This window comes from Stigmatopora nigra, chromosome 2 (assembly GCF_051989575.1).
Source record: "Stigmatopora nigra isolate UIUO_SnigA chromosome 2, RoL_Snig_1.1, whole genome shotgun sequence".
NCBI classification, from domain to species: Eukaryota; Metazoa; Chordata; class Actinopteri; order Syngnathiformes; family Syngnathidae; genus Stigmatopora; species Stigmatopora nigra.
The window spans coordinates 8,481,418-8,503,064 of record NC_135509.1 but is presented as its reverse complement, the minus strand read 5'-3'; the positions used below and the strand labels follow the sequence as shown (position 1 = coordinate 8,503,064).

The 21,647-nt window shown below is 43.0% G+C and overlaps 3 protein-coding genes across 5 annotated transcripts; 1 reads left to right on the top strand and 2 right to left on the bottom strand.

The window, feature by feature from the left end:
- Positions 1-1,169: 1,169 nt before the first annotated feature.
- Positions 1,170-7,192, bottom strand: slc41a2a (solute carrier family 41 member 2a). Of its 3 annotated transcripts, none has more exons than XM_077712301.1 (11): positions 6,836-7,192; positions 5,612-5,918; positions 4,909-5,019; positions 3,623-3,694; positions 3,387-3,531; positions 3,177-3,323; positions 2,946-3,093; positions 2,686-2,765; positions 2,449-2,583; positions 1,843-1,991; positions 1,170-1,493 (listed from the first exon to the last, which is right to left on the bottom strand). In XM_077712301.1, the coding sequence occupies exons 2-11, from the start codon at positions 5,897-5,899 to the stop codon at positions 1,317-1,319; spliced, it is 1,452 nt and encodes a 483-aa protein (XP_077568427.1). In that variant the 5' UTR covers positions 5,900-5,918; positions 6,836-7,192; the 3' UTR covers positions 1,170-1,316. The 3 variants fall into 3 exon arrangements, with proteins under 3 accessions (XP_077568427.1, XP_077568428.1, XP_077568429.1); XM_077712302.1 differs by having other exon boundaries at positions 4,909-5,016; positions 6,836-7,191; XM_077712303.1 differs by lacking the exon at positions 6,836-7,192 and adding an exon at positions 5,204-5,341 and having other exon boundaries at positions 4,909-5,016; positions 5,612-5,754.
- A 454-nt stretch (positions 7,193-7,646) lies between these two features.
- washc4 (WASH complex subunit 4) lies at positions 7,647-16,311 on the top strand. The gene is made up of 32 exons (XM_077712313.1): positions 7,647-7,824; positions 8,139-8,278; positions 8,379-8,432; positions 8,611-8,676; positions 8,740-8,785; positions 8,866-8,933; positions 8,997-9,079; positions 9,665-9,707; positions 9,772-9,875; positions 9,957-10,077; positions 10,223-10,346; positions 10,421-10,548; positions 10,815-10,975; positions 11,042-11,168; positions 11,523-11,648; positions 11,708-11,815; positions 11,912-12,058; positions 12,508-12,587; positions 12,664-12,769; positions 13,173-13,289; positions 13,367-13,535; positions 13,618-13,847; positions 13,920-14,024; positions 14,089-14,223; positions 14,283-14,391; positions 14,497-14,563; positions 14,635-14,721; positions 14,787-14,934; positions 15,016-15,112; positions 15,193-15,389; positions 15,466-15,562; positions 15,827-16,311. Exons 1-32 carry the CDS (start codon positions 7,764-7,766, stop codon positions 15,874-15,876), a joined length of 3,501 nt encoding a protein of 1,166 aa, XP_077568439.1. The 5' UTR covers positions 7,647-7,763; the 3' UTR covers positions 15,877-16,311.
- A 243-nt stretch (positions 16,312-16,554) lies between these two features.
- Positions 16,555-21,562, bottom strand: cnot2 (CCR4-NOT transcription complex, subunit 2). The gene is made up of 15 exons (XM_077712300.1): positions 21,372-21,562; positions 19,865-19,993; positions 19,698-19,773; positions 19,342-19,489; positions 19,070-19,252; positions 18,876-18,955; positions 18,678-18,803; positions 18,294-18,418; positions 18,108-18,225; positions 17,882-18,038; positions 17,590-17,651; positions 17,455-17,504; positions 17,240-17,340; positions 17,028-17,172; positions 16,555-16,789 (listed from the first exon to the last, which is right to left on the bottom strand). The coding sequence occupies exons 2-15, from the start codon at positions 19,979-19,981 to the stop codon at positions 16,703-16,705; spliced, it is 1,575 nt and encodes a 524-aa protein (XP_077568426.1). The 5' UTR covers positions 19,982-19,993; positions 21,372-21,562; the 3' UTR covers positions 16,555-16,702.
- Positions 21,563-21,647: the final 85 nt, after the last annotated feature.

Below are 21,647 nucleotides of genomic sequence, written 5' to 3'. Positions count from 1 at the left end.
TCTTTAGGGCAAAGTCTCTATGACAAGGATGCAGGGTCATGACAAGGATGAAGGCTATGACAAGGATGCAGGGTCATGACAAGGATGAAGGCTATGACAAAGATGAAGGCTATGACACGTACTGCAACATTCTTTTACTTAAGAAGCATGGCAGTAAACATGTTATTTACAGTTTTTGTAAGTTATAAAAACATCATTGTCATAGAGACTTTGCCGGCATCGTTGTCATACAAACTTCCCTGTAGATGGTTGACATGTTAACACAAATACTCAACTGTCTGACACTGATTAATCAGACTTTAACATGCCAGCACAAATAATCAACTGTCTGACACTGATTAATCAGACTTTGCCCTGCAGATGACTAAACGTTTCAGCCCAAAGGTTGTTTGGATAAACTCTGCCCTGCATCGTTGTCATGGAGACTCTGCCCTGTTGTTGGCATATATATAAGACTCACCCACTGTTTATTCGGAGAGACTCGGGAGTGGATGGTTTGCAAAGGAGTATGTGAGTACGTTTAGATATCTGCAGGGCAAAAGTTTGTGCAAACAACGATATTTTTTATAATTCACCCAAACTGGTGCAATACGAACAAGCAATTGCAAAGCGAGTTTGTCAGCTTATCTTACACAAATGCCTGACCTGGACTTTGCGGAATGTTCCTTGAAGAGGGCCAAGCAAAATCCAGTTTGTTTTAGACGTGTTGTTTTCAACATAGCTGAAGAATGGCCGTCGTGATCCAAACCAGATGTGGCTATCCAAATCAAGCCAACATCCTCTGTCTCTTCCTGTTGTTGCGTCGTTGCCAAAACATGCAATCCACACACATGCATGAATGTGTAAATGGCAAATCACCCCAAGTTTCTCTCATTTGCTCCTCCTTACTATTAGGAGCTGCATCAGAAGGCAGCCACTGCTGTCCCTAGTGGCCGGTGAAATACTTAGTCTGCAGGAGGGTGCTGGAACCTATTCCATCCAACCAGTTTTAACTGTCATTTTTTTACCACATAAGCTAGAACTGGTTGCAACATTTCCCATAGCTACATGCCCCCAAAATGTAAGATTAATTTTGAAACAAGAAAAAAACTGCTTGTTGATTTTAAGAAATGAAAGTATCTACATGCCAAAAGTATCTACATGCCTTTAATAATAATCAAACAATAGGATCATATAAATAGCATTTTATTTAAAAAAAATAAAAAGGAAGAAGCAATTATGGAACAACACTTGCCTGATAACAGGTCTCAATTGTCCTAAAAAGAAAAGAACCAGAATGGCTCTTTTAAAAGGATAAAATTCTGTAGTGGAAATGTTTATACTCCTCCAGAGTCCCCAGTCCACCAAAGCAAGAGGAAGGCGAGGGAGAGAAGAGCCGTTCCCAAAAGATCCCCGAGAGCTGTGAGGTAAGGTATGGAGTAACTGTCGGGGTCCTGACGCCTCCTCCACAAACAATGGACCAGTCCGTCAGCAATACACAGTAAACAAAAGACCTGCCGGGTACAAGTGCATTCAAGAGAGGAAGGACCATCTAGAAAGAAATTAAGCATTCCGGAGATCTGAGGCTGGACCCCGGGTTAAAAACCCTAACCAATCAGAGAACCCCAACTCTTCTTCGCTTTGTCTGATTTGAATAATAATCATGTTTACAATTCTACAACGATAGCTTTGATCCATCTAACACAGGAGTGTCAAACTCTTTTTGTCAAGGGCCACCTCATAGTTTCAATTTCATCCAACATACAAATCTGCTCTTTGAGCCTCTTAATAGCAAATATTCTCTTAAATGACATTTTTTTAAATATTCAGTCCTTTATTTAAAAAAGGAAAAACCTGACGCACCTGAACAAACGAAGCTGACAAGAAGGCGACGGTGAAGGGCAGGCTGGGCATGCTGGGAGCCCCTTTGATCAGATGAATCAGGTAGAGAAAAAGCAGCTGGCCAGGGACTACCATCAACAGCAGGACTTTGGCACATCTACTATTCGGACCTGCTCCACACCCGAATAAAAGACGACATGAAACAGCATGGTTACACCGCCATATTGCTGTGACATCACGACACCATGATGTCATGACGCCATGTCATGACATCATGGTGTCATGACATCATAGTGTCATGACACTATGATGTCATGACACTATGATGTCATGACACCATGATGTCATGACACCATGATGTCATGACACCATGATGTCATGACATCATGGTGTCATGACATCAAGGTGTCATGTCATGGCGTCATGACATCATGGTACCATGGCACGACATCATAACAACATGGCGTCATGACATCATCTCCATCCAACACCACGCCATAATGTCACAACACGATGATGTCATGACGCCATGATGTCATGACGCTACAAAGTCTTGTAGCCTTGATTTTGAAATAAATTTAAAAAATCTACTTAGAATTTTTGGAGTTTGATTCCCCCCTGCTTTACCTGAACCAAAGAAGGCTCCGCATGGTTGGTGACAGCACTTTTTACGATTTTCAGGAAGATCACCAGGTGAGAAATTCATGTGTAAATTGGTGGAAATGCGGCTTGCTTGAATGGAGACCAGGTTTCCTCCAATTCCTGTCCAAGAGACCAATTATCCCTTTGAAATAGTAGTGAAAGCAATTCTCTGGTGAAAATAAGGACACTCTAAAAAGTTGTTTAAAAAAAAAGACGGCTAACCATTGATAACCGGGGCGTAAAGTATGATTCCGGCCAAGTTGGGGTCTGACACGGTTTTATCCAAAATAAGCCCACCTAAACTGAAATAAAGGACACAGAAGTGCAAATCTGGAAGTGCGTCTGAAAACGGGGGCGTCACAGCAACGCGTCAACGATAACCTTGATCGTCATTGACGCCTTGTTGTGAGGGGCCGGTTGACGCCGCCATTTCCAGACGTCTAGCCAACCCCCAACAGACGTCAACGGCCTTATAGTAGTACCTGCTAATGAGCATGGCCGTCACGATTGGTTCCCAGCCGGTGCGGAGGAGGAGCCGGCTGGCAGGGTGTTTCGATGAGATGACCGTCCAGATGGGCATCAGAAACAACAGAAACAGATCCAGGAGATACAAAGCATACGAATACAGTTCTGTCGAGAGAAAGTGTTGCCATTGAGGGTCAGTTATAGCCAATCTAGCCAAATATTGCATCTTCTGGCGCACTTGTACTTACCAATGAGGGAGTAGAACCAGCGACTGAAGAAAGCCAGTAAGGCCAGAGTAACCAGGTCACCAAAACTGGCAGCCATGGGCGTAGCTACGTTGTCGGGGTTGATCCCCAGCCGCTTGGAGCCGAGAATCACGCCGACCATGACCATACCTGACCGTGGTCAAAGAATGGCGCGTTAGAAAGGAAACAATGGCAGCCATTTTGTTATGTTACCTTGCAAAAGCGAAGCCACAAACGCGGTCCAAAGGCCGGTTGAACACAGAAGGACCATATGATGAAACGGGACGCTTCCGTCAGCAATACAGCCCAAGAGCACGGCAATGAAGGATGCTAACAGGCCCAGAATGCTAGCTTGAAGCTGGAAAGAAACAACCACAGTGCTAAAATTAGCCAGGAGCTACTCTGGCTCTTTTCTTATTATATATATGTATTTATAAAAACATTTTTACTTGTTTGAGTGCCAGGTTTCCCAGGATCAACATCCACTTTTCCCGTGCAACTTCCATTTTTCCCGCATTTACCTGATAAAGAAATGTGTTGGGGTGAATATATTCAGACTTTTATGTCAGAATTCTGATAAAATCTTTCATTTAGAGAATAAAGTGAGAATTCTGACTTTAATGTCCAAATTAAAAGACTTTCAAGGGCATCATTGGGATAATAAAGTCAATCATTTTGAGAACAAAGTGAGAATTTGCACTTTGAAGACACAATTCTCAGAAAACAGTGAGAAATCCCACTTTAAGAGTAATTATGAAAGTTCTGAACTTAAGTTCTGACTTTGTTCTCAGACCTTAAACCCTAGCCACCTTTATTTTTCCCTTCAGGGGTGCCCCATACCCACAATTCTGCACGTTTGTTTTAACTTGGGGTTCAGGCTGCGGTTAATCACTTGGCAAAAACAAAGCCCACTTGGTCGAAGATCTGACCCACACCAACATATATCTTCCTCTTGTAGACATAAACAGCCTTAGTTTGAACAAGAAACCTGTTTCTTTTAGGAGGGAGGGTCCACTTAAGGCTTCCAGGAGGTCTAGTAAAACATGTGTTATCACTCAAATGCTTGAGAACAAATGATCCTAGCAGTGAGAAGGAAGATCTCACAGACTCAGATTACCGGAATTCCAAACAAGGGGACATTTATGAGGGCCATAATTCAATTAGGACTTGCACAACCAACCATTTGCATTACCTAGAAATGACCAGCACATAACAATCCTTATATGTTACAAAGAAGAAGAAAAAAAATGTCTTATTTTCAAATTATTTTCTGTCCGACACAATGAAAAAAAAATCTGTTCCTCCAAAAAAGTGTTTTATTTATTTTTTAAAATTATTTGTATTGGACGACTCCAAAGACGTCGGCTACACATTTCTGAGATCGAGGGTTCAATCCCAGGTTCTGACTTTACTGTGTAGAGTTTGTATGGTCTTCCCGGGCTTGTGTGGGTTTTCCCAGGGTACTCGGCTTCCTTTCCACATCGCAAAAAATCATGCAGGCTAGGCTAACCGATTGCTAAACTGTCCCTGCTGAAGCACGAATCATTGTCCTTTGACTCCTTATGGTCTTTAATTGGCTGGCCACATGTTGGCTGGATTGGGATCCAGCACCCTCCGTGACCCTCGGAAATGAATGATTGCTATTGATGATTATTTTTCACTTGGATTAAAAGGTTGAGCAGATAAGGAGTGGATTTTTTTTTAGAAGTGAAAGGGAAAGTGTCCCAGCACTCACGGCCGTGGAGAGTCGGGAAGCCAGCGTCATTTCCAGGTTTCCCTTCATGCCCAACACAGCCGGAAGCAAAATGAGGAGCTCGGTGACTTCTTGAAAAACATCCCAGCTCTGCTGTGCAAACACACACAAAAATAAAACATGGCCATTCACCACCAATCCCAACGAATCTATCCTTGTTCGTGGCATCCAATGAGTTGAAGCTTAATCGTCTGTTTCTTTATCACAATTTAAAAACTAAAGGGAAAAAAACGTATATACTAGTCTTATTTACTTTTAACAATTCGAATTATCTCACCATGAACTCACTATGATCAAAGTGATTGCTTGTATGTGATCATTGATTTGTGTAGCCTTGTGGTACGACCACAGTCAGTATATGGCACTGGTGTTTGAAGTATAAACAATTTTTCCGGTGTTCTGGCAGTTGCAAAAACTGTTCAAAGAGAAACAAACATATTTCAGAGAGAATTAATCTTTGTTTGTCTATAATTTCACAAAATCCTCCTTTAAGAAGATTAACTAACACTAGCAATCAATTCAGAGTGTCCGTCGTATCCTGCCCATAATTGGCTAGGATAGACTCCAGCACCCCCTTTGCGAGCATAAGCAAAATGGAAAATGAAGGCTTTTTTTATTATGAACAGAACCAATATGTGTTACTTGCCCAGTAACGGTTTGAAGAATAAGTCCATAATTTGCTCACCTGAACGACGTCAAGAAGCAGGCCAGCAAAGACGGTCCCCAGGCCGGCCAGAAGAAACGGCAAGAGGATCTGCAGGACCAAGGAACAGAGCGTCTCTGGAGGAACCTCTACTGCGGGTGACCTATTCTCCTCCCCCAAGGTTCTTCGGAATCTACGGCCGTCTTTGGGTAGTAGCGGGTCTGTCTCCGTCCCTTCTTCATTATTTAAACTGAGCGATGAAATATTCCATTTGGGGATGAGGTGATTGACACTGCTGGTGTCTTGTGTCTTTGACTCTGGGAATTCCATAATAAGTTGGGTTCTGGCCCTAAAAATAAAACAAATGATAACTAAAGAAGAACTTTGGCAAAGGAAATGTCTGCCTAAGCAGTCAAATTCAAAGCATCGCAGTTGGTGATTGGATTGTGTGTGTTTTTTTTTTTAGTAGGCTGTAACATTTGTAAATACACAATGAATCTTTTGGGTTTGTTTATCGTAAAGCTCCCAAAAACTTTTCTGCGGGACAGTTTTCCATCTGCTTAGGTTGCAAAACAGTCACATGGTGGTTGGAAGTCACGTGATGCAAAGAGTGCCTGGTTGTCACTCCAAATGAGTTCACCAGCAGAACTGAGCTTGTCTTGTGTGACATTTCAATTGACATTCCTGACATTCCTGCCACTAAACTCAATTCTAGATTGATTTTTCCCCCTGTTTTTGGCATCATCAAATAAGCAAAACAAATGGTCAACTTCTTTTTAATACAACTCTTACTCAATGTGACATTATAAATCGAAATATCTTCAATTATTCCCAATTGCTACATTTGTTTACAGAAGGGAAAAATATCCCAAAATAAACAGCACCTTAAAAGCCCCAGAATTAACAGTAAGTGACCCCAATACACCCAAAAATCTACTATAAATGATCCAAAATATACGAAGCAAGTCAAAACCAACAGAAAGCATCCCAAAATGAACTCCTTCAATGCCATTGACAAGAATGAACTTCAAACCCATTTAAACCAGGAGAGCTGACTTCGAATACTCATCTTTCCATGCCATTGACAGCATTAAACGTCCAATCCATTTTAACTTAGAAGCACAAGTACACATTCATTGAACAGGTTCAATGTTACTGGAAACACATACATAAAGTTTAAATCGTTTACAATATAAGTTAGTTTAGTCAATTTTGCATATTTTCAGGCAAAATCTTCCCTGACATACAACATTTTAAAAGCCTTACCTTTGAGTGTATTGACTCCACAAGCGATGATAACTTGTCACACGACTGACGGCTGACCTTTCGCTGTGGCGTCATGCTCTAAAATGATTTGCCGAGTGTCCACAATAAGTGTGACATTGTCTCAACGCCCCCAGAACCAAGACATGCTATTCAAGAAGCAAACCTCACAACTATTTCTAAAATAATAATAAAAATACTGCCTGCATTTTTTCTGAGATATGTCATTTCTTAAAAGAAGTATTCCACTTTGGTCCACTTTTTCCTCTCAAGAAGGCATTGGCACCTCCTTGCTAGTTAGTGGTAATTGAATTCCAGCTTGTGGCACATCAGTGAAGAAGAAGTGACATAGAAAGGATTCTTATTTATGTGTTGCTTGGGGAGAATTAAAATGCACGAATGACTAGAAATTGAAATTTTACTTTCCAAATCTAGAGTTGTTTCCTATGGCCAGCTGATCTAGACAATTATGGTTTGAGCTATTCCATTATATATTATATGTGACATAATATATTCCCATTTGTGTGTTTTTCCATTCAAATATGTAGATGAGGAGTAAAGTTGTTAATTGTTAAATGTTTTATCAATTATTATTTAATTCAAACTATATTTGGCATTAAATTGGTGCCTAAATTAATAAGCAGTTAATTATTAGGCTTTTTTTCTATTAAAAAAAGACATTATATAACTGTTTAAAAAAAGGAATTATTTAGCCACCGGTCCCGACCCAACATGGCCGACAAGTGACGACGTTTTTCGCCCCGTTAACTCACAGCACGTATAAGACATTTAGTTTTACGCCAGTTCCTTTGTTTTCCGGACTCATTTCCCCATGAACCCTTGCGCCTTTTTGACAAATCATAAGACCCATCATGGGTTCTTGTAGCTCCTTATTTTAAAAACTGTGTTTGTCATCATTTCCAGCAAAAAGATGTCGATAGAATCCATTGCACCTGACTGGGAATTTGACCGTTTTGACGACGGCTCACAGAGTAAGTCGCCATCGAATGTTTTGAAAGTGGCTGCATTAGCTTACAGTAGCTAGCAAGTTAGTTAGCTCAATCAATTCTATGGCCACCATTCAGCATATTGCTTTGATAAATTAAAGTTATGACTTTGTCCGTTACGTAACGAGAGTACTGAACAGTGCTGGAATATTTAGCATACTTCCCCTGCTTCATTTAATGTATGTCAATGCAATATGGAACTGCACTGCAGGCAGTGTTGTGGTATTTGTGGGTGAATAAACGTGTTAGCTTTTCAAGTCTTTGAAATGGTATCCTTGAGGAACATCTGTCATCCACAGAAATCCACACAGAAGTTCAACTGAAGAACTACAGGAAGTTCCTGGATGAGTACACAGCTCAGTTGAGTGGCATCGAGGAGGCTCTCGATGACTCCATTGGAGATGTTTGGGATTTCACTTTGGATCCCATTGCCCTCAAAGTAAGACAATATGACATCATGGAGAGCAAACTAAAGTATTAACCCTAAAAAAACAAGGATTGTGAGTGATTCTCATCCTTGTTTTGCTTTTTTTTTCCAGCTCCTTCCATATGAACAGTCATCCTTGTTGGAGATGATTAAAACTGACAATAAGGTGAAGCTTAAACAAATATTTTGAAAATATTTACAGTTTTTCTTATTTTTGAGCAATTTCTTTAGTTATGGAAATGCAGAATTTTGATTCACGAGCAAAATCATGAACCGCTTCCTTCAAAGTTTTTACATTGAAATCAATTTTTCCTCCTTTTTGTCGCGACATTTTTTGACTTCAGGTTCTGAACAAAGTCATCACAGTGTACGCTGCTCTGTGCAGCGAAGTCAAGAATCTCAAGTATGAGGTAAGCGTGTTCATTTTTGTTGTCGTACCTCCGATTCATCATTCTCATCTTGTTGCTTCGCAGGCTGAAAACAAGTTCTACAATGGTTTATTGTACTACGGAGAAGGAGGTATTCTGCCACTCCACTTCTGTATTTCTTATTCTTCTAGGATGGATTATTTGATTAATATATATCCTTGTTTTGGACAGTGTCTGACTGTAGCGTCGTTGAAGGCCAGTGCCAAATTCAGATGGGAAGATTCATCTCCTTTTTGCAGGTACGGGCAAAAGGAATTTGTGTTGTTAAAATGGAGTCGTTACAGAAAAAAATGTATTTTCAGGAACTGTCATGTTTTGTGTCAAGATGCTATGAAGTGGTGGTCAACATTGTTCATCAACTGGCGGCACTCTACACCAGCAACAAGTAAATTGGGAATAATTCCGAATGTCTTTCTTTTTGGGGGCGGGGTTTAAATGTCCAATCCATTTTGAACAGTATCAAATGTTTTTATTTTATTTATTTTTTTACTTTGTAATTTTAATTAAATAAATCCTTTTTGTTTGTATTCATATTAGATTTACAAAGTGTAACTGGTAATATTGTAGAATTATCCCTAAATGAATCCATTATGCAGAATAATATATGCAATGTCTAATGCCCTAAAAAGGACTTGTGTAACTTACGTAAGCCCCCGTGAATCTTGTAAACATTTTCCCAGGAAAACCCAAATAAGGATGTAGCAGTTGCGCCCTGCTTGTATTTGGCAATATTAGACGAGCGTGTTCAATATTTAACCTTATTTAAAAAATGAGCAAAAGTAGTCAATTTATTAATACTCTTATTCAAACACTCAAGTGTTTTCATTTTTTTTATTACCAAAAATATATATATTTTCAATTATCCTCCAAAATTATCGTTTGTCCCAGGTGAAAATAATAAAAGCATTCAATTCAATTAAAAAAACAACAAATCTGGTACTGTCAACTAATCCATACGATTCTATTTTAGGTCTGCAACAAAAATTATCGACTCATCCGGCGTCCATTTCCAGGTAAATGTTGAGTTTTGATGGTAATAATGACAGTTGAAACTTTGCGAGCATTTTCTCGCCTTAGATTGTGTTTGAACAACTCGGGGAGTTGTTGGTGGTCCTGCTCACGCTTGATGAAATCATGGAAAATCATAGCACGCTTAAAGATCACTGGCAGATGTATAAAAGGTAAGATGTGTTTGTTTTTGGATTAAAAGAAGGATTATTTGTCATTGGGCCATTCTGGTTTTGACCTGTTTTTGCTTCTAGGTTATTGAAGTCCGTGCAACACAATCCTGGGAAATTTTCAATTGCCGAAGACAAGTTGAAGCCATTTGAGAAGCTTTTGCTGAAACTTGAGGGACAACTCTTAGATGGCAGCATTTTGCAGGTTTGTTTTCAAAATGGTGGGGGAGCAATTTAGGTAGAATTTGTTTTGATAATTACTTAAAGATTTTTTTGTCCACAAAAATGTGTGCTTCCACAAAAAATAAATATAAATAAACAGGATTAAAATGTTTTCTGGTTTCCAACAGGCATGCGTGGACCAGAGATTCGATGACTTTGCAGACGGAATATCGATTAGCAAAAATACTGCTTTTGCCGAAGAGTTTGCCTTCAACATTCGAACCATATTTGCCAACGTGGAGTCCAAAATTGGTCCGTTTTAAAAAAAATAACCTTTTTCCATTTGTTCAGTTCAATTTGACTTGATGTTTTTATGTTGCTTGCAGGTGAACCGACGGAAATTGATCAGAGGGACAAATATGTTGGCGTGTGCGCCCTTTTCGTGCTTCACTTTCACCTGTTTAGAAGCGTGGACAAAAGGCTCTACAAATCACTCTTGGAGATTTGTAAAAAGGTATTCAAAGCACTCATTGGTCACTCTGGTGAATGAAGATGTTTCTGGGACAGTAAAAGACATTAATGTCAAAGTAAAATTTCAGTTTGGTGCTGTCACATTTGACCTTATTACCCCAAAATGAATATCTTATATATCATATATCCACATTTGTTTTATATGACAAATCTATGCCGCAAGTTTAATGGTAACTCCTTGACACAGAGGTCAAAGGTCGCAGAAGCTCTGCATTCTCAGAGTTCTAAATTTCTGCGTTCTTGCATCAGGTTCCCGCCGTCACTCTGATCGCCAACATCATCTGGTTCCCCGACACGTTCCTGCTCACCAAAGTCCCCGCCGCCGCTAAGACTATGGACAAGAAGAGCGTCCATGCCATCCGAGTACATCGAGATGGCTTCCTGCTGCAAAGGGCTCAGACCCTCACTAAGTAAGTCCCCCCCTACCCGCCATCGTGTTTGTGCCATTAGAAAAATTAACGCCACTTGGTCTTCAGGGACGTTCAATCGTACTACGTCTTTGTAACGTCGTGGATGATGAAGATGGAGGCCATTTTGTGCAAGGAGCAGAAGAGCGACAAGATGGCCGAAGATCTGAACAGCAGGTGCAGCGTTTTCGTGCAGGTGAGCCGGGCTCCTCAAAAGAATTTTTTTCAAATTTGACTAATAACTTGTCATGAATAATTTAGGAATTAATTGAAATATTTTCTGCTTTTATTCCAGATGTCTGAGAATCTTTATTAATTTTTGTTAGGTTAAAAAAAGAAAAAAAGTTCCCATCCAAGTTAATGTATTGGTATCAAAAATTGAGCCATAACTAGCTTTAATGAAGTATAAAAATGTGATTTACTGCCTACTAGTGGACGCCAGTGGTAGTGTAGCCACCTATTTTTTATGTCCACCAATGCCATACCTGTAAAGATGCATAATGATTCGTGTAAATGCAATATCGTGACCATATTATTCCCGCTTTTGCAGGGCATCCTGTATGCGTACAGCATCAGTACCATCATCAAGACCAGCATGAACATGTACATGTCTACGCAGCGTCCAATGACCAAGACGTCCGTCAAAGCTCTATGTCGATTGGTGGAGCTTTTAAAGGTCGGCGCCCGGACGTCACCACGCGCCCGACGTGCTAAAACGTGGCTCCTCATCCCCAGGCCGTGGAGCACACCTTCCACAGACGTTCGGTGGTGGTGGCGGATTCCGTGTCTCACATCACTCAGCAACTGCAGTCCCAAGCGCTCAACGCCATCTGCGTGGCCAAGGTCGAACTTGAGCTGTGATGAGATTTCGCCCTTCTAATTTATTTTGGGGGGCATGGGGGAATGTAATCGAGCTTGTTTTGGTGTCCTTCCCCCTAGAAAAGAGTCATATCGGATAAGAAGTATAGCGAGCAGCGTCTAGACGTCCTGTCGTCCCTGGTGTTGGCGGAAAACGTTCTCAGCGGGCCCAGCACCAAGGAGAGGCGTTTTGTTGCGTCTTTAGCGCTTTGTGTTGGAACGCAGATGGTAACTAACGTGTTTAAACCTTTCTGGGTGGCCTCAAGTGTCCAATCCGTTTGGACTGGGAGATGCAAATGGACGAGCCAGTACTTGCAGTTTAAATAGAATAAAATTAAAAGTTCAATTAAATTAATTAAATGAATTTGGATGGCTATTGTTGTGAATAGCAAGGATCTTAACTATTTTAATTACTTTAGTAACTTTTTTTTCAAATAATTTACCACAAAATGCTAAAAGACTGTAAATGCTCTCATCTTTTTCCTCATTTTCTGCTATTTTTTTAATTAATCAGCACATGAAAAGGAACAAAACAGTCAATTTTGAAATTATTATTCAAAGACAAGCCGTATCAAGCCCTCTTTTTGTTTAGTTTCTTCTCAAAGAAATTCCCCCTCAAAGCCACCATATCTTTCTATTATGTTACAATTGACAACAAAACATGCCTTTTCCCTTAGAAAACCTTCAAAGACGAAGAGTTACTCCCACTGCAGCTGGTGTTGAAGAAGCTCGACCTAATCAGCGAACTAAGCGAAAGGTACCCACCCACAAGGTCAACACAAATCCGAGGGTCATGCGCCCTAAATCCAAACACATACTCTTTTGACCTCTAGGGTCAAGCTACAGTGCGAGTGCAGTTTCCTCTACTGGCACCGGGCTGTCTTTCCCATCTACTTGGATGACGTCTACGACAATGCGGTGGACGCAGCGCGAATACATGTAAGAAATACAGTAATCCCTCGAATATCGTGGTTCATGTAGTCCAGACTGCTAACACACATTTACACACCAACAAGAAATAATATTTCCCCATAATATTTTGCTCCGAAAACAATAAAATTTCACACGCTCCACAAAGCTTATTTCAACAAAGCTATATTTTTTGCTACTCTTAATGTCGGCTAATCAGTACGCTTAAAATTTCAGGTATGTAAGAACTGTCTTGCGCTAGCAACATGCTAATGCTATAATTTAAATGCAAATCTACCACTCAAGTTTGGCTCATTTTCATTATCGATTCTTAAAAATAACCCTACAAAAAACCTTGCAATGGATTGACAAAAAATGTACATCTTGTCATCATTTTCTGAACCGCAATTTGGCTTTTTTTCCCCCCCACCAGTACATGTTTAGCGCCCTGAGAGACTGCGTGCCCGCCATGCTGCAAAGCAAACACATGGAGTCACCCGACCAGCTGCTAGGGAACTACGACAAGGAGATCACAGATATATTCAAACGGGTGAGTCGACGGCCATTTGTAGGGGGGAAAATAAAATATGCGGGGCCTGAAAACTTTGCCCTGGTGTGGGATGACAGCACTTGCTGGACAAACTGTGTAAGGAGATTGAAAAGGATCTTCGGCTATCTGTTCACACGCACCTGAAACTAGACGACCGGAACCCTTTCAAAGTGGGGATGAAGGATTTGGCGCATTTCTTCTACCTCAAACCCGTCCGATTCTTCAACCGATTCATCGATATTAAAGGTTGGTTCTTCATTTTTCGAGGAATCAACTTAATGAAAAAGCTCACATTGGCAAGATGTCACTTTTTGTCGCCCCCTTCCAGCCTACGTGACGCACTACCTGGACAAAACCTTCTACAACCTGACCACTGTGGCTCTTCATGACTGGGCCACCTACAGCGAGATGCGCAACTTGGCCACACAACGCTACGGGCTGACCATGACGGAAGCCCACCTGCCTAGCCAGACGCTGGAGCAAGGTCTGGACGTCTTGGAGATCATGAGGAACATCCACGTCTTTGTCTCACGCTACCTCTACAACCTCAACAACCAGGTGCGTTAGCTTAGCGCCCGCTCCCGCTTTTCCCACCTTGCCTTTCTCTAAGCCGCCGCCCACTTTGAGCAGATCTTCATCGAAAAAGCCAGCAACAACAAGCACTTGAACACCATCAACATCCGTCACGTGGCCAACTCCATCCGGACGCACGGCACCGGGATCATGAACACCACGGTGGGTGAGCCAGAAGGTGGATGGTTAAGCCATGGTCATGGCTCATCTTTGGCGCCCTCTTCAGGTCAACTTTACGTATCAGTTCCTGCGCAAGAAGTTTTACATCTTCAGTCAGTTCATGTACGACGAACACATCAAGTCCCGGCTCATCAAGGACATCCGCTTCTTCAGGGAGACCAAAGATCAGTCTGATCAAAAGGTCAGTAGGAAAACAAAGGATTTTGGGATTGGACCCTTTTTCAAACGCTTCTCTTCTAGTATCCGTTCGATCGCGCCGAGAAGTTTAACCGCGGCATCCGGAAGCTGGGCATCACCCCTGACGGACAGAGCTACCTGGATCAGTTCCGACAGCTCATCAGTCAAATCGGTGAGATAGTATTATTGCTGCTGGCCTATCAAAGTCAGTGAGATTTTCTCATGGTACCCCAGTTACTTCCGTATTTGTCGCTCCAAAAACATTGTCTGTTGGAAGGTAATGCCATGGGCTACGTGCGCATGATCCGTTCGGGAGGCATCCACTGCTGCAGCAGCGCCATCAGGTATGGCCACGCCCTTTCCCCACCGCCTCCAATCAGAAGCGCTCATCTCTTGGCATGACCTCTTTCCCAAGGTTCGTCCCGGACTTGGAGGACATAGTGGACTTCGAGGAGCTGGTCAAAGAGGAGGGATTATCGGAGGAAACTCGTAGAGCGGCAGGGTAAGCCCGCTTTCCCGCCGCCGCCACCTCCAACGCCCGCCGCCAAATCCGCTTTGGCTGTGCAGGGTCCTGGATTCAGTTTTGGGGGACCTGACCAGCAACTCCGCCGAGGGCACTGAGTACTTCAAGATGCTGGTGGAGGTGTTCGCACCCGAGTTTCGCCGAGCCAAAAACATGCACCTGAGGAACTTTTACATGATGGTCCCGCCTCTGGTGAGGCGTGGGGGGTGCGGGGGGTCCCCAGTCGGCTCTGTCTTCTGAATAATGCCATTTTTCCCGCCTACTTTTCTTTAGACGGTGAACTTTGTGGAACATTCCATCGGCTGCAAAGAGAAACTGAGCAAGAAGAACAAGAACGGAGCCGCCTTCACCGACGACGGCTTCGCCATGGGCGAGTGGGCTCTCGAAAGGGGGTCTTGGAAGCCCACGTGGCTTGAGCTTAGACCGCCTGCCTTTTGTGTTTTCCCGCAGGTGTGGCCTACATTCTGAAGCTCCTGGACCAATACCTGGAGTTGGATTCGCTACACTGGTTCCAGTCGGTGCGAGACAAGTACAAGAAGGAGATGAACGCGGTGGTGAAGGAGCAGCACCTCAACTCGGCCAGTCAGGATGTCAAGTTGCTGCAGACCATGAACCTGACTCAGAAGAGGCTGGATCTCTACCTTCAGGTTCGTTGGGGGTTTACCACGCTCGCTTTGACTCTCCTTTTTATTTTTCATGATTTCTTTTTTTTGGGGGGGGTAGGAGTTTGAGCTCCTTCACTTCTCCTTAAGCAGTGCTCGCATTTTCTTCCGTGCCGACCAGACGGCGGCCGAAGAGACTCGGGAAAAGAAAGAGAAAGGTTGGTGTCCTCGTTCCAGAGGTTACTTGGTCAAACAACATTTTGGACTTTTCAAACTCGTTAAAATGAGACTCAATTTTTTGGGGTAGATTAGTCTTTTTGTTTTAATGGTAGTAAACTGAAGAAAACTAATTATCCTCTATATATTATATTAGACACCGATGGGGAAAAACCTATTTGTTTTCCTATTTTCAAGAGACCATACAGCCTGTTTATCAAAATCTTTTTTTTCCTTAATCCTTTTCCTTTTGGTCTTCCCAACAGAAGAGTCGTCTAAACCGTCTTCTGATTCTGCCAAATCCGGATCCAAGTAGGCCTGTCTGGATTTTATCCAAATGTGGGTTTCACTAAAAAAAGATTTTATACGAGTTCTTTTAGCAAAGAATCATCTATGTCCATGGCAAATGTTTAATGTAAATGTGCCTTCTAAAATGTAGATACGCAGATATCAGATTAATACAGAAATAACCTGAAACGATCTTTTGCAGCACTCTTACATATTCAAATTCAACCTATTTTTTTGAATTTGATATCACATTAGTAATACGGTCGCTAACATTCCATCCATCGATAAACTTGGATGTGTTGAAAAGGAAATACATACTAAACTGTTTGTATTGATTTTTCAATCCGCCCCAAAAAGATTTGCGATGGTAAGAAAATCAAATCAAGCACGAAATGTTGTGTTCTTTTATTACTAAATATAGTGCAACAATAAACATTGCATTTCTTTGACTTGAGGATTGGAACTTTTCCCGTCTGTGGCTTTTTTTTTTTTTTGTGAGGCTCAGTCAGACTCCCACGTAAACAAAACACGGAAGGAACCCTGCTCCAAACGAGACACAAAATCAACAAAAACCAAAGAAATAGAATAAAAACTAAAGTGTTGGGTGTTCTGGGCAGCGTCCAATTTGGGTTAAGGGTGGGTTCGTTGGGTGGCCGGCCGGCCGGTGATGGTACGGTGGTGGTAATGATGATGAGGGTGGGCTTTTGTTTTTCCTTTTCCCTGCAGTCAAAAAAGACCAAAAAAAAGGGAGGGTAGGAGGGGGGACAGATTTGATAGGGGTGGGAGTTCCGGGAATAAAAGCGGGTCGCCCTCCGTGGACAACAGCTTTTTGTGCAGGAACAGCTGGCGTGGCCTTAGAAGGCCTGCTGGGCCGGGTTGTAGTTGTAGGTGGTGGGCACATGGGGCCGCTCTTCCAGCTTGTCGTACTCCAGGTGGAACTCCTTTTGGGGTTTTGGCAGTGTGCAAAAGAAAACAAAAACAGTTGCGTCAGTTAACTCCATCGCTGTTGATACGTATCCAATCTCTCCTTGTATTGCTCGCCACAAAATGTGACCATTGCCCCTTTTCTTTTGTGTATTTGGGTGAAAAGTAGCATGTGAGAAATGCCCCAAATAGCCAAGTTGGGCTTTCAAAGCGACAATTCACCTTTTAAAGAGATGAGCTGACTTTTGGCCTTACCTTGGCCACTTTTCTCCAGTTAAGACAATCGAAGAAGTAGTAGGTGCCCCTCTCGTAGGCGTTGGTCTTGAGCGTGGGCTCCATGCCGGACGCCCTGGTGATCCACAGCCGCTCCTCTTTGTGGTACCGCCAGTCCCGGTTGAAGCTAAGCGGGCGTTTTCCAGGGCAGAGTCAGTTTGTGTGAACGGACGTGACGCCCAGCGGCTACTCACAGTTCTACGGACGCCAGCAGCTGAAGTAAGTCGCCGCCATTCATGTAGTACAAGTAGAACAATAAGTCTTCGCCGTATCGCGATAGCTTGATGGCGGCCAGCTGAAGGTCACACGACGACAAAAAACAGATAACATACGCCGTCATATTTTCAGTTGTTTAAGAGTAGAGCTTAACTGAAAAGAAATGTCAAATGTTTGCCCTTGATAGGATTACCTTGTCCCTTATGTGAATGTTGGTCAAGTATTCTGATGGAACGTGGAAGTCTGCACAAAAGTCAAAGTGTTACAAGATATCAGTACACTAAACAGATTTTTTTTTACAACATTAGTAATTCTTTGTCAGTCTTACCAATGTCTTGCGGTCGACACGGTGCCGACGCCCACGGGGACGCAAATTTGGGGTACAAGTTTCTATCGGGAAAGTGAACAGTTGTCAGTCAATTGCTAGCATACTTTCAAGTAGTGCTGTGCGATATGAAAAATGAAAAAAAAAAATAATCCATCGTCTTATGTCATAGGATACGCTTAGTTTTTAATGAGTTGATGAGAAGCTTTTTTTCAATTGACACTTGATACTAAACTAATATTTTGAATGTATACGGTCATGTCGAACAGCACTACAGAAAAGATAGTCGTCATACTCTGGCGAATTTAAGTTGAGCCCCAACGTGGTGAGGTCACTCCCCAACGCCAGATGGACCATCCCGGGATCGGTCTCCGCCGCCCGGATGAACGTCAACAGGCCGATCATGCCGAACTGATCGGTCACCATGCCCGAAGGGATGTTGGTGACCCGACCTAGAAAATAAAATCACAACATTAATTTCCGACCTCTGCCATTTAAGATGGGGGGCGTGGCCTACTCACCGTCAGGCAAAACCTGGATGCCTTTTTTCTGGTTGTTGTTCTGCGCCGAAGCCGTTTTGTCGCCGGGGAATTTGGGCCCGTCCGCGTTGGATGCGCTCTTGCTCGTGGAGTTCAAGTTCTAAGCGAGTATTTGTGATCACAAACGGCGCCATTTTTTTACATGCTATGGACTGAAATAGTTCTTACGGTTTTGTTGTCGTCGCTGGTCAAGGAAGGATCCTTGTAGTTGGGGCCGGGCAGCGCGGGAAAGTCCTCGTTGTGGATGGAGAAATCCTGCGTTTGTTCTGTCGATGGTTTGGTCACCATGCCCACTTGGTTAGCGTGAAGGCAAACCACAAGCAAAAGGAACAGCTTATAAATGGTCGACAATGGCAAAAAAATGTTTTTTTAGGGAGCATAGTCCTTCATTAATGACCACAAGACTAGGCTAAACTCATTTTTAAAAAGCTGACCTATTTTGAATCATTCCAAAACGGTTATTCTGTATATTTAAAAGCTTTCCAATTGAAAAAAAATAATAATTCGATATGCCTCCACTGTCGGCTTTCTCATTTTTGTTTTTCAGCCTACCATAAGGCGCTCTTCCAGCCAGCGGGTTGTGCACTGTGGTGGGATTTCCGCTTCCTTCCCTCCGACTCCTGTCCGCCAAGGCGGGGAAATCGGACAGGTCCAGGCCCGCCAGGTTTTCGCTCCCGTCTGCCGACCGGTCAACCGTCCAAATTGATAGGACGCGGCCAAAAGAGAGAACGTTGCTCCCGACATACTAACCTGTGCCGTTAAAGATGTTGCTCGATAACGAATTGTTCATCCCGAAAGCCTGGTTGCGATTCATTCCGAATCCCGACATGCTGCGGGGGAACAAAAAACAGACGCTAAATTTGATAAGATGCTGAAAAGACCCACAGACTATTGCTCCAAGATGACCTTTCCGATACTCCCAACTTTGACCAACGGTGGCGTACCTGTTTACGGTGAAAGCCTGGCGTGCCGGTTGCTGCTTGGGCATGCAGATGATGCTCGGGGAGCTTCGATTGGGGCTCCCCAGCCCCGAGCTGCTCATGCTATTGGTTCTTCCGCTCATTCCCAGGCCTTGTCCCACCTGAGAGTGGTTCAGCATGTTCCTCGTGTTCATGGGCAAAGAACCCCTGGTCAAAAAGAAGCGCTCGCCTTTCAGTCATCCGTCCGTCGGGACGGTGGGTGGGCTCCTCGGCGGGCCGGCCGGTGTGGGGCGTACCTGCTGGGTGACGGAGGAGTGTGGAGGGACATGGTGGGGACTCCGGTCGTGGGGGGGATGTGACTCGGGAGCTGGCTTCCTTGCGTGAGGTTTCGGTTCAACTGAGGCGTGCTGTTTCCCATGCCGCGCACCGAAAAGCCCAGCGCGCCTGCCGGAAGACAAACAAAAGACAAATGAGGACGCCGCCGCGTGCCATTTTGTATTAAGAGCGACCTTTATGACGTCAGAAGTTGAAGTCACCGCCAACCACTTTCGTAATATATGTAATGTCACATAACATGACTATTTTAACCACATCATTGGACGATGACGTAAATATGACTTTTATGTTAAGATTTCTCTGTTCTCCCACTTACTTTGCGGACCGTAGAGACTGGCGCCGAGCTGTGACAGCTGCCCCGAAGACGAGGACGGCGAAGGCGACGACAGCATCTGCGATAGAAGCGTTTTGTTATCCGTCAAAATGAAACCAAAACATCCACGGGACGAACGGACGGTCCATCACGCCTATCGACTGGCTCACATCTTTGTCCGACCGATGCGGGAACATCGACGGCTGGTTGTAGTACATGCTTTCATCGGGGAAGTCGTTGTCCACCACCTCCACGAACTCGGCAAATTTCTTTCTGGACCCAAACATGCCTTTTGTCACCTGCAGAAAGAAGAAACGTGATGTGAGACACGATGAATCATGAAGGCCAGACTGGACGGACAAAGGAGCGTCCTTTGACTCATCAGGATTGTCGTTGCTAACATGTCGGACGGCGGAGGGTCGGCGTGCATCCACACGTGTGTGTCACGTTAGATGGGGACTCAGGTACGTGCAATGTCTTTTATATTTCATTGAGGTAATTACGTGAGCAATTAAAATACTTTGGTATAAATAGTTCACATCGATAATTTTGCTATATTAGGATTTCTTACAATTCGGAAGGCAGTGAGTGACATTGATGCCAATTTAACTAGGAAGGTAAACATGTAAAAATGAAAGAAAGTTATTTTGAGCTAAATTTAAGGGTCAGGTTAAAACTGTTTACCATTAAACTAATAGGAATAAGTCCTCTAAACATTGAATAGGACTATTTTGAATGTTGACAAAACATTTTAACGATTACAAGTCTGAGTCCCATTATTAATTAAAGATACAAGCGCGTTTTTCTTTGGTACACGATTAATAGTTCTCCACGAAAAATGTTTTTGTCCGCTTTATTTTGCGAATTTGGCTGCTTAGCTTTACTTGTCAAGTGAAATCTACCCATATTGTACTACTACTTATATTTCAAGCATCCACGAAACATCTATTGTTATTAAACCGTTCATTTTTAACCCGTTTCGAAGTTATGAGCCAATTGCATACGATGGATTTAACCATGGATTCATATTTTGATATTCAACTATGAAATTCGTTTCAACACTGAATATGATAACTTCAAACGTTGAAAGCCCATTTTGCGCATATTCGATTCGCGTTATCGAACAGATGCATGCACGCGTTTATCACTTTACTAAACGTTCAATGGTTATGCACAATACAACATGTATTTCTGCATCCTTTTGAGGATTTGTCTGCGATGCTAAGCGCTACATAGCAGAGGAGCAAGCTAACTAGCATTCACCGTGTTTTCCTATGGCAGTAGCTTAGCTAACTAGCATTCTCCGTGCTTTCCTATGGTGTTAGCGGAGCTAACTAAAGCGTTACGTCGAAGCAAGCGCGAAAAAACATCTCCCAGTGCCTTCTTTTTCTTTCAAAACACAAACAAAATCCAGCTGTGAACGCCGACAAAAGCAGGCCGCATTCAACATACCCAACCGGAGACGGACGCCTCTTTCTCGGCTCAATCTAGGTTCCGTTTGCGAGGCTGCAGCGACAATTCGATGAAGCTAACAGCTAAAGGAACCCCCCCTTTTAGTTTTAGCCCCCCGTGTAAAAGACTGAGGAAGACGTCGGGGCTTATTTTTTCTCGTTCGTGTGATGGAGCCAAGCAGTGCGTCGTTTGTAAAAGGCCATCAACGATTGAAAATAGGCTCACCGCATCAATTTCACTTGACTTCGTTAAATCCAAGATGGCTGTGTTCTCAACCGAAGAGAGGAGTAGTAGCTTTTACCCTTTGACCTTACAACCTGCCGACCACATCCGTACACAAACTTCGTTGGTGATCGGATAATTTTGGATAAACCGGATTTTTCAGACTACCGTTAATGCGACAAGGAAATGAGGTCACTTCCTCTTCAATTTCGGGCGTTTTCGGGTCACTGCCAGTAAATGCTCCTTTCAGGACTCGCAAGACCAGTACCAAAACATAAC